Raw genomic sequence first — 12,586 nt, forward strand, 5'->3', positions numbered from 1 at the left:
CTGGTCAGGGTCATTCAGTGAAGATAAACGGTGAGAAATCAAGGAGAGGCAGTGGTTTAGGAACCTCAGCAAGAGAGGGCTGTTGTCTTTATATTCTGCTTGTGGGCTTCCCATACGCATCTAGCTGGCCACTGTGGAAAGCAGGGTATCAGATTAGATGGGCGACTGGTCTGATCCAGCATGGCACTTCTTATATTTTATATGTGTTTATTGAATAATCAAGCTACAGTGGAAGAAGGCTTCATTATACAAAAATATGTTTTGATGTGTTTCCCCCCAAACCAGGGGGGAAAAGAATGACTTAGATATGTTTTAAGCCAGTAATGTGTACAGAGTCCGAGGTCAAGTGAGGTTTCCATTCCAAAGAGTTTGTATTGAGCAGAGCTAATCATTATAGCTAGCCGAATAAGTAAGACCAGGCTTCCTCAACCTCCAGATGCTTTGAGACTACAATTCCCAGCATCCCTGACCACTGGTCCTGCTAGCTAGGGATCATGGGAGTTGTAGGCCAAGGTTGAGGAAGCCTGAGTAAGACAATCCTGTGTTGCAAGAAGAAAAGGGATTCTGCTTGAGGCAAGGTTGCCAGGCTGGACCTGCTGGCAACATGTATTTATTTCTATTCTACTTTTCTTCCAAGGAGCTCAAGGTGGCATATATGGTTCTCCCCCTCCCCGTTTTACCCTTACAACAATCTGGTAAGGTAGGTGAGACTGGCTCAAGGTCGGACTGTATTAGGATTTGAACCCTGGTCCTCAGGTCCTCATCCAGCACACTGGCTCTCATTTTCAATCCTTATGTTATACCATGTTATCATTTTATTATTTAACACAAGCACGACTCTGTAGAAACAAATGAAGATAAGCTTTGAAACTGAAGTTGGCTTTCTGCCAGAATGATTCAAACAGGAAGCTCATTATTCTGATCCAAAATGTAAGTTCACAGAGCAACGTTCCCCTTCCTACTTTGCCTGCCCAATCATTGACACCATCCCCTGCAGGATTCTTCTTAACAAATCCATTATCTATTTCCTTTCCCAGTAGAAAGGCACCCTCCACCCCCACTTAATGCTGACTCGTTTTCGCCAATTAACTCTTTTGGAGACACCAAAACACAAAACAAATAATGGACAATTTTTACTGAACAGTGGGACAAAAACTTAGTAGGTTTTCTACACAATAAATATGCAGATTGATTGGCCACTGTAGGACTTTTTTATAAGTGGTTCTGTATTCTTCAAACTTCCCTCCAGCAGACATTTTATCCTGCTGAGAGTCTTTAGAAGAGGTGTTTCAAAAGCTTGATTTTACCCAAGAATGGAAGAGCAGGTGGTCAGATGCAAAATTGCCAGCTGGATTATTCTTAGGACAGCAGCCATTCAAAAGAAGACGTTGCTTTAGGTGTCTCCCCCTCTAGGTTCTCCCAGCTGCTCCAATGATGTTGTTGGAAATGATGCTCAGCAGGAGAAGGATCACATGTAAGCCCAGGCCACAGGGGCCAACTTATGAGGAAGTCTGAGGGGGCAACTGACGTTGTACACGAGATCATGTCAGGCAGAGCTAAACGTAGCAGCAATGCGGCTTCAATGGCTAACAGCTCCTCCCCCTTCCCCTCCGTGACAGGAGGAGGAGGACCTGGCCACTGAATCCGTGCCAAGTTTGGCTCCATGCTTTATTTCCCCTGCCCCCTGATGTTTTGGACAGGTGGGAGTTGGTGCTGTTGGCCCAGACACAAGTCAAGTCCACAATGCTGGTTCAGAAGTGACATCATCAAAGTTTCAGATATAAATTAATTCCTAGAATTCCATCCTGGAAACTAGATTGTGAAAAAAGGAAGCTTATGGCTACTGCTGGCCTCCATTAATTTATCTAATCCCCTTTTAAAATCATCAAAACTGTTGACTATGATGTCTTATGGACGTGCATTCCATAAGTTATCATGGCTAATATTTAAATGGGATCTCTGTGTTCAGAGTCACACACTCGCTCTGAATAAGGGGGATTGAGGAGAAATGAGGTAGCTATCACTTTTGTGCTCTCCATTTGAGCTTCTAGAACCCAATGGATGGCAGCTGTGGGATGGGGAACCTGTGACCCTTGAGTTTTGTTGCTGTCCCATCAGTCACAGCCGGCAGCCCTACCTGTTTCTTAACCTCGATGTTTGTCTAGAACAGTTTTGGCATGCCAAACTGAACCTATATGCATCACTTTAAAATATTCTGGTGACATAAGTAACTTTTAGAGCTTCCCCACCTGCCTGGGACTTGCCATGAAATCTGAAGAGAAGAAAAGGGTGGTGTGTCATTCATTCACTGCTGTTGAGAGTTAGAGTTCAAGCAAAGGTCCTGTGAAGGGAAACAGCCTTGCTAACACAAGTGGTTTTATTTTGAGCAACACAAGGAAGTTTAGTAGCTTTCTGTGATGAATAATTAGTCCCTTACATAAAAGATGAAGAACTTGCAGAGTGCTGGCTTACGTTAGGCCAAACTTTAGTGGCTTATATAGCAAGGGTGGGAATGGGCTAGGATGAAAGTGATGGGGGGGGGGGACAGAAATAGAACACAGGATTTTCATAAGAGATGGACAATTCTGTCATTTTCTGTACCATGACAGTTTTCACACTTACATATGCGTCTCACACAAACACATAGGACAGTAATGCACAAACTACAGTCACTTTTATATGGTATACAAAGAAACTAATAAAAATAATCATTTCTGCCACTTTTCCTCTGCTGATAAAACCTGACATGTGCTTAACCAAACTCCTGACAACTGGTGGAAACGAACCCCCCACTCGATCTGTTCACTTGGAGTTAGAACTCTTTTTACAGAATTGTATCTGATCACTTCATCACATACCTCTGCTTCAACATCTTGAGACATTTGAGGCTCATTTCTTTTGCATTTTATTTCCCCTAATTCCTGCAACACAGCTTAGGTCAGGAAAAGGAGACTGGGCTTTGGCCAGTGGAATAAACACAGCCTAGCCCTGTTGCCGCCACACGTTACCTCTGATAACATTTGCACAACATACTGCTTTTTGAAAAGGCAAACATAGGCCACTTTACTATCTATATATCTGAAGGTACTCCACTTTGCTTACTGAAGATATAAGTGAAGTATAGCTGTGCCTTCACACTATAATACCAATATGCTTGAATTGCTGCATGATTGCTGCATCTCTATAAATCATTCATCACCAAATTACTTAAAGATCATAGCAAAGATTATGTCTATTTGTTCTACATTTAGATACAGAAACGTAGGGTTGGAGAGGACCAGTAATTCCAGGTTTCAGAGGAAGGCCTATAGAAATCTAGAACCAGTTCTCTAATCCCTGCACCATTATATCAGTTGACTAGGAGAGAGAAGTACAAGGGTTCATGCTTACTGGTGACATTTCTTGAACTAAGGAGTCAATCAAGACTAGCCATTCTCACACATCATCTTTGTATCTCAACCCTGGGCCAAGCCAATATCAGACACCATACCCTCCAACATTTCTTCAATGAAAATAGAGACATCCCATTTCATAATGATAATTTTACTATTTATAACTCACACATCTTACTGGGTTGCCCCAGTCACTCTGAGCAGCTTTCAACATATATAAAAATATAATAAAACATTAAACATAAAAAACCCTTCCCTTTATAGGATTGCCTTCAGATGGCTCGGGGGTTGGATAACTCTATACCCTCCACCATTTCTCCAATGAAAATAGGGACATCCTAAGGAAAAGTGGGACATTCCTGGATCAAATCAGAAAATGGGACGGCTCCTCTAAATCAGGGACGTCCCTGGAAAATAGGGACACTTGGAGGGTCTGAGACATTTCTGATGTTCTGGGCTTCTCTTTCTTATTATTACCTCCTTCAACTCCAGTCATCATTTTAACAAAACTCTCACATTTTGCTTCAAGTCAGTAGAATCACACACACCAATTGAAGCCAAAAATGTGGCAGTTGAGCTGTAAGTTGCCTGTTATATGACAGCACTTTAAGCAACACCTAGATACCACTAAAAGCCAGCCTATGCTTGTTCATGCTTTGTCCTTTTTTACAAGTCCCTGTAATTTTTTTTAAAGCAAAGTAGCAAAAATACCATTTTATTGAAATTCTCCAAGTTCTGTGCTTTAATTTGGTTCATATCTTGAGTTAGTCTGCATTACGGCTGCAATCCAATACCCAGTTTCCTGGGATTAAACCAAAAAAACGTAGTGGGACTTATTTCTGAGTGAACATATGTAGGACTGTGCCCTACAATGACATCCCCCAGGGAAGAGTATGTGAAAATGTGAGGAAGGGCTATAAGCTCTGAGGCAGAGCATCTATTTCACATGTAGAAGGTCACAGACTCATTCCCCCAGTAATACTGAGATAGATGGATTGGATTAGTGGTCTGACTCTGTATAACACAACTTCCTGTGTTTCATTTTTAAAGTACACAAGACAGCACACAAAAATTGTTGTTTCTGCAAGAGCATTTCCAGAAAAACTAGTCTGGGGGAGCAAAAGGCACTGTAAAGGATATTAGATCCAAAGGATTTAACCCATACTATACAGAAACTTGGTAACTGTGAATGAACGCTGGAGGTGGGTGGGAACTTGCTACTGCTCAGAACCATCCCTTTATTTCTTGCTGGCCTTTGAAGACATTAATCCCAAGCCAGTGTCTTCCAAATATTTACCAAACAAAACCAGAAAGGCTTAAACGATTTTTACAAGGCTCTATAAAAATATAACACAATGGATTTTTTGGATCTTTCGTGAAAGGATAATTTGTACTGGACGGCACTGAAACTCAGCAAGTTTGCACGTGGAAATCTAGTTCTAGTCATCCCCCCCCCCCCAGCTGTCATATTCAAACCCAAGAATGTCTTGGTGAGCAACTCAATTTACAGGTGGACTAATCTGAGAAGTGAATGAAGGGTGGGGATAAGCTACCACCCCGTTCTCCAAAGCCAAGTGCCACCAAGTCCTTATAACATTATTGCCACATCCTCTAATCAGTTTTCTTGCCTCCAGGGGAGAAGCAGCTGGTATCTTCAGGGTACTGAATTTAGTTGAAGGGCCTCTAGTTGCTGACTCCTTTAGAAGACTCACTATTGAAGAAAACAAATCATCAAGTTCCCTTGTAGCCATTTTTTAGGATGCAGTCACATACAATGGTCATATTGTAAGAGATGTGCAAGCAAAGCAGAGAGAGATCACCTTCTTCATGTCTGACCTGTCCTTGCCCACAAACCTAACGGAAATGGTATCTGCAGATCTTTATGTCTGTTTACGGGCCTTTGTTTATTCTAGTCTCCCTTTGCAAAGGGGCCCTTTTGTCTATGTGAATTCCTTCTGTTATGGTGGTGGTTAAGGAAGTGTTTATGGGAGTAGGGGAAGCTGATTTTTTTCCTATTATGTGAGACACATTTGCCTCTTTGTATATTGTTCTTGTCAGGCTAATTAGATCTATAAATTACTTCCATCAAAAGTTAATAACTAGACCTGCAAGGGTGGAGGAGGGAAAGAGAAACTAGAATGGTGCAGTGAGGTTCATCAAGAAATAGGGCACTGCCTTAAAGGGAAGGAGGTTTTGCGACTGCATACACAACATCTTGGGGTCAGATGTTCTGGGTTCTACTGCTGACCCCATGACAGATTTCCTGCATGGCTAGACAAGTCTCCTCACCTCTGCTTCCTCATCTCTGAAACTATGAATAACCGGATATTTAGGATACATATGAAGCGGGAAGCCGCAGTGGGATTCTTTGTGTTCATAAAGATCTTCAAGAGCAGTGGGATAATGTGCTGCAGAAAGGCAAAATACTGTTGCGCTTTAAGATTAGATGTTTTCCTACCATTTCACAGGAGATTCCTAGATAAAGGAATTTCCCAGAGGAAAAAATTATTTTCCTTCTTCACAATATCCGTGTTTATATAACTCTTCATTGAAAGCATGTGAATCCTTGTTCATGGCCTCTTGAACTAGTACCACATAGAGCCAACTCCATATGGAAAGCCACTGGTGTGAATGGCTCTTTCTGTGACTCAGGCAATTTTTAACTCGGTAAGAACAGTTTCCTAGAGAGGATCAGCTGCACTGACATTGTTTAAATTTATGTGCAACACCAAACACCAAGACAGCCTGCACAATCAATCTACTAAGTAGAGATGGGTCCACACATCAAAAGAGGTAACTCATACAGGTGACTGCTTGTATTAATTAGACCCAGTACTGTCCATTGGTTTTAAAAACCTGCATAGCTGAGCTTAGAGTTTGAGGACCTTTCTACACGACTGTTTGCCAATATGTATGGGACATCCTGGATATGTGAGTTTTCAATAGGGGAACATCAGATTTTCTGAGTAGCCAAGGCACAGTATTTAGTATGAGTGGGGAAATGCCAGGCTTTGGAGTGCAAAGAAAATCCCGCTGACCGTGCTGCTGATTTCTTATGGCAGTTTTGTACATTTTATTGGTACTTTAAGTGGGGTTCTTATTATTGCCTTTTTTGTATTGCTGTGATGTGGCAACTACTATGCATTCCCGCTGGAAGGAATGGAGGAGTATAAAATGGAAATAAATAAATTAGAGTAATAGCTCAGTTGGTTAGAATGTGGTGCTGATAATGCAAAGGTTGCAGGTTTGATCCCCATATGGGACAGCTGCATATTCCTGCATTGCAGGGGGCTGGGCAAGGTGATTCTCAGGGTCCCTTCCAATCCTACAATTCTATGATAAAGGCCACAACTGGTGCTAGCTCAGTAACAGAGGCAAAACTCAGAACACAGCTTTTAAATTTAAAAACAAGATTTCATTTGAAAACCAGTGACCGGTACAGTATGTGCTAAAGGCTCAGAGAATACGAAACTGGTTGAATGGATTTCCTTTGTGCATCTAGAAATGCACAGAGTCAAACTGGTTTCCAGTCTCCTTTTCCTACTCATTTATGTAACCTTGGTTCCAAAGTTTTACGTGTCCCTTGGCTTCCTTGAATTAAACAGAAAATTTACATTGAGTGGTATTCAATGCCAAGTTTTACTCAGAGTACACCTATCAAAATTAATGGGCCTAACTTATTCATGCTGACTAATTTCAATGGGTCTACTTGTGATTAAAACATGAGTGATATTTAACTACTCTAGTGCCAAAATCTGGAGATATATGTTTGTGCATGCACACTTTTGCACACATGAACCACTATCAGATGCACACTACTGGGCAAGATACAAAGTTTTTTCGCAACAAGTGATTTTTCTAGAATGTCTAGATACATTACTCACATATGGCATTCTATTCTGTACGTTTCTTTCAGGTTTCGTTCTGGTCATTGGGTTGGTGACCTTCTATCGTATTGGACCCTATACCAGCCTGTCCTGGTCTTGCTACCTGAACATTGGGGCTTGTCTTCTGGCCACACTGGCTGCTGCCATTCTCATATGGAACATCCTTCACCGACGGGAGGACTGCATGGCACCCAGAGTCATCGTTATCAGTCGTACCCTGACTGCTCGCTTCCGACGTGGGCTGGAGAATGACTATGTTGAGTCACCATGTTGAGAATATGTGGGTAAAAGGGGCAGACTCTTCAGCGAAGACGACATACAAAATGGACTGCTTTCTATGAAATATGCCATGTAATTTAAACATTGAAAGAAATCACTAAGTTCACTTTTCAATTAAAGAAGCCCAACATTATTACTTGGATGGGCTCAATCTATATACATGTGTACATTATACACCACCTCTCCTCTCTGATGTACAGTGTAAAATATTAACAGCTTAACTATCCTGATGGAACTTCAGTCAAAAGTCAGGGATATTAAGGGTGGTGGCTTATGTACCCAAACCCAGGAAATGCATCGCAAAAAAAGAGGACAAAACAGGACAGAGATTTAAATAATGTGCACCTGCTAATTTAAATGTAGTGTCGCAAATTTAGAAACAATTATTATAATTAAATAGAAACACAATATATTTCACCATGGTGGGGAACAAGATGGTAACCTGTGTGTCTGCGCAAACTGCTGTCCAGGTGCTAACTGTTGATGGACAGCAACTTATAAAGCCCTCCCTGTTTTCTTTCCTTATGGTTCTTTAACTTTAAACCAGGCATGAAGTAGAACGCCCTTCAAATGGAGGATGACTTTAAGCAGAAGACTATAATCTGAGAAGTAGGGCACATGGCCATTCTAGGAAGATTTGAAATGTGGCAGATCTACCCAAGATGAGTTTTGTAGGACTGTGGAAAGGGGGAAAGATAACCCAATATTCCAAGCTTGAAACTTGGTTCAGAGAAAGTTATCCCACAATAAAAAACTTAGCTATGGAAAGTATCCTTTTTTGGATCCAATAACATAAAGCACATGAAAGAGGAAAGGAAAACTTGTTCCATGTCACATTTTCATCAACATCATTCAATTAATAATGCTTGTGTAACACATACTGTCAGAGCTGCCTCTAGGTCCCAGCTCACAGAGGACCAACGCTAGGCTGTAGTAATGTACAAAAGTCTTTATTGAAGTTCAGTTTCCATTTCAAAGCCACAGCGTGCAGCCCTACGTCTTAAACCCTAGATCGGCGAAGTCCCATCTGAGTCTCCTCCCCTATGACACCAGTTTAAGATCCTAGCCCTGCTCCACCTTTTACGCTGCTCTCTCCTCCTCTGCCCGCTGGGGCATTGCCCTTTCTGGACTCTTCCGACGCTGAGTCGCTTAGCTCCTCCCCCTCCCTCCGGCGGGCTTTAGGACCCGGTTCCCAATCCTCATTCTCTGCTGTCCCGCGCTCCTGTACATTTGAACTTGCCTCTCGCGCCAGCCCAGTGACCTTTCTCCTAACCGTTACACTACTTCGGTCACTGCTTCCCTCTTCCGGGACACTGGCCGGATCTGACCTCTCCTCCGTTGTCCGACTTTCTGATGGAGGCGTGGTCAGCCCTGCCTTATCTTCTCTCCCTGGTGGGGAATGCACTGGCCCCGATCCTTGGGACTCTTCCCCCCCACTCTGCTCTGGTGGGGAAGCTGGTCCTGATTTCCAGCTACTGCTCTGGGAGTCCCTGCTGCCCCCTTGCTCCTGGGGCATTCCCCTTGGGAACCCCCTACCCCTGGCCACTGGCGCCCCCTTCTGTGAATCTTCCGATTCGCTGGAGAGGCTCATGGAATCCCTCGGTCCACTGTCCTCTTCTCCTACGCTCCCCTCGGATTCTTCCCCTTCGCTCTCCATCTCCTCTCTTCCCTGTGCCTCTGCTCCTGAGCCCCTGACACATACGTTATATTAAAGAGTCAACCATCCATAAAGTTAAGTGCGTTCAATCTGGTAGGAACAATTATTTCTATTTCAAAATTTTCAAACCAAAAAGCTACTGACATAATAGTAGAATTTATAAGGAATGTCAGCATTTTTTTAAGGAATGAAAGTTGAAGGTTTCAAGCTTGTCTTCTTTTAAAGCAAATGTTTCAGAAAACTTCACAAGTCATTAAACCAATGATAAAGAAGTACACCCAAAAAACCCAACACCTTGTAATGTGATCCATTTATATAGTTATGTTAATAACCACAGTCCCTCTTTTCATCACCCTAAACAGTTACCCAGTTCAAATTTTACTACTGGGCATTTTCATATTTGGTGCTGATTTGAAAGATTCACTACTGGGTATGTACGATGCCATGTTAAAAATTTATATCAGAGGTGGATTTAAGACAGTGCAACCAGTTCCACCTTACTGGACACCAAGCCTAGGGGATGCTGCAGGGCATCACAACTATGGTGTAGTGAATTAAGAATGGAAGGCAAGAGGCAGGGGGGTGCTGAATTTTGGCCTCGCACAGGGCGCCACTGAAAATTTGAAAGACCAAAGTCCACCCCAGTTGAGAGACAAACTAAAGACGCTATCAGGAGGCGCAGGAGTAAGGGTAGAGTTTGAGTTGAGTTTACTAGAGATAAAAGTTACTCCTTATTTATCTAATGGGAGTGCAAAAATATTGCCTTCCAACAAGCCTCATAATTCTGTTTGGCATAGCACTGAAATTATTGTAAAACGGCCAGGTCCAAAACACATGGAAGAAAGAAAGGTGGGAAAAGCAGGAAGTGATATGTGTGTCACATAAAACTGAAGATGCTACATTTTTGCTATAGGCATAGCCACTGAGACAGAGAGGTCAGGATGACAGAGCTGTGAACTTATATATTTACTGTCTCTTTCTCAGAGACCTGTGTAGTATATATCTTTAAATCTGTGCTTTGATTTTTGGCATCACCAACTCATCTTCTCCACTCCACTCCACTCCCCACCCCAATTTCATTTTCTTCACAAAGAAAATAATCAAGCTGGCTCTTGAATTTCATTACAATGTAATTTGGATGCCAAATAAGGGAGAAAGCCAAGTTTGTCACTTAAGCCCCAGCACTGCAGGACAAATGTGGACAAATTAGCGCCCATAGCACACATACAGTTATTGAGGAACTATATTTATCAAGTCAACCAATAAAGACTAGAATACCGAGATGATTAGCTTTCGTTTCAAAAATCTATTGAAATACATTTCAATAGATAGTGGTGAAACAGCAAAATGAAGAGACAAATTCATTGCTTTTTCAAAACAATCATGGGTGTAAGCTCACATGTCTGTAGGCTTAATCTGTACATTTAGCAAGTGGAAAACCTATATCAGAGTAAGAATATTAAAAAGTAAGTGCAGAATACACACTAACCATTCTTGTGTGTCTCTAGTACTATGAAACTATTCAAGACAATTAAAGTTATAGTTCTGTGGACACTTACCTGAACACACTGGGTCTTGCTGTTGAATAGGACTGTACTGTACCTATACTGTTGTATAGGATTGTACTGTAAATAATGCAAGTTGGAACCATGAAATGAAAATTGTGTGGGCAGGCATCTATGTGTTGAAACAAATTGTCCTTTCCTGCTCTTAATTTCCCACCACACTCCACGGCCAGCCTCCAGAATTTAACACGGACTTGTAAGGCCATCTTCCTAAGACTGCACTGAATGATCACATAATCAAAAACTGGATTTTATTTTAAAATTTGCCTGGCTTGCTTTCTGGAAAAGCTCTGTATGCTAAAAATTAAATGTGCTCTAATTAACTACCTTTAATAAAATAAAATAAAATATTGTAATATTTAAGACATGTTATTTCTGCTAATATTGCAATAGCCATACTATAATAATTTGAAATTAAAAACAAATGGTGGCTCTGTGGCCAGTTCTACTGTTATGTTTTTGAGTCATTGTGTTTGTTGTAGAGGGATAAAGTAGCCAATGTGGTTGCCCTCAAGGGAAAAAAATTCCAAGAACTGACCAAGAGGGTTTATGTTCTGCTATAGGAGCAGACAAAGCATTCCAATGACATATCTCGAACTACCTTTGAAACTTCAGAGTTTGAAAAGGATAATAATTGGGGGCTGCATTACAAGAAATATAAGCCCAAAAGTTCAATGGGCATCTGGATTTACTTACACACCTCTTTGGATCCTAGCCAGCACATACACAAATCTTGTAAAAACCAAACCAAGTTAGTGTCCCTACCTTTTGATGAGCTTGATGGATTTGAAGGCCTCATCCATATCCCCAATGGTGAGATAGAAGCTGAAGTTAAGCATAGCATCACATGTGGCCTTGTCACACTCTTCCAACCCAATGAAGTCGCGCAATGGCCTTCTGGCTACCATTTGATAGAGTGTTACCCCACTAGGCTCTGCCTCATCTTTATCAGCTTCAGGCTGAAAGGAAAACACAAGTCATATGAGGAGCAGAATATCATCAGTTTTTCCCATGAAAAGAAATTCCTAAATAATTTTTAAGCCTGTGACAGCAGCTATATTCTTATCCAAAACAGTTCTTAGATTTTGAACACAGTAAAAGCCTCATATTAGCACTATACTTATTATTTTTTACCAATCTAAAAAAAGTCTTTAAAAGGAGTGCCACATGACAAAAGGGATAAACAAATCCAAAATATTTTCACAATATTTAAGGAGTACAAATAGCAACTTGCACACCCAACCACTTTTACTTTCTGAAGATTTCACCCTTTGGGGAAAATTAAGAGTTGAGCTATTTGGAGCAATCTCTGGGACAAGTGACTATCGTACAACAGCAATGTGGAAGTTTTTTAAATGGTCTTCAACACAGTGACTTTGTAATATGAGAATTCTCCCACTTCCATTCATCTTTACAGCTCACAAGATAATGTAAATTCTACACTGTTTTAGAGGCCTTCGGCAGAAAAATGGCTTGTACATATAAATAAATGCAGCTTATGCACTGCCAAATATAAATAAATAGATACAAATGAACTGCAGGAGTTAATAGAAGACACAACACAACACAACACAACACATATTGGGAAATCCTATGGTGACTCCAAATGCAACAAAGTAATTGAGAAGTCCAGTGGTGCACACCTTGATTTCACCAATAAGTATTCTTCTCTTTTCATCAACTGCCATTAGGTAATGTGTTTACATGGGTGAATCAGGGTATGCATCAACTAGTATCAACAAAAAGGCCATGCCATATTAAATGTCACAAAAGATATCACAACATCAGATATGTGGGGGGAAATAG

General features: G+C 41.3%; 2 protein-coding genes across 2 annotated transcripts in view; one reads left to right on the top strand and one right to left on the bottom strand.

Annotated features, from left to right (window-relative positions):
• TMEM204 (transmembrane protein 204) overlaps positions 1–7,691 on the top strand; it is a 34,785-nt gene extending 27,094 nt beyond the window's left edge. The window contains exon 3 of the mRNA XM_079952451.1: positions 7,309–7,691. Within this exon, the coding sequence (XP_079808577.1) occupies positions 7,309–7,553 (245 nt within the window). The 3' untranslated portion in view covers positions 7,554–7,691. The remainder of the gene's footprint in view (positions 1–7,308) is intronic.
• IFT140 (intraflagellar transport 140) overlaps positions 1–12,586 on the bottom strand; it is a 93,143-nt gene that overhangs the window by 50,238 nt on the left and 30,319 nt on the right. The window contains exon 18 of the mRNA XM_079952303.1: positions 11,546–11,739. Coding sequence (XP_079808429.1) covers positions 11,546–11,739 — 194 coding nt within the window. The remainder of the gene's footprint in view (positions 1–11,545; positions 11,740–12,586) is intronic.

The sequence above is a fragment of the Podarcis cretensis genome (assembly GCF_951804945.1).
Source record: "Podarcis cretensis genome assembly, chromosome: 14".
NCBI lineage: Eukaryota > Metazoa > Chordata > Lepidosauria > Squamata > Lacertidae > Podarcis > Podarcis cretensis.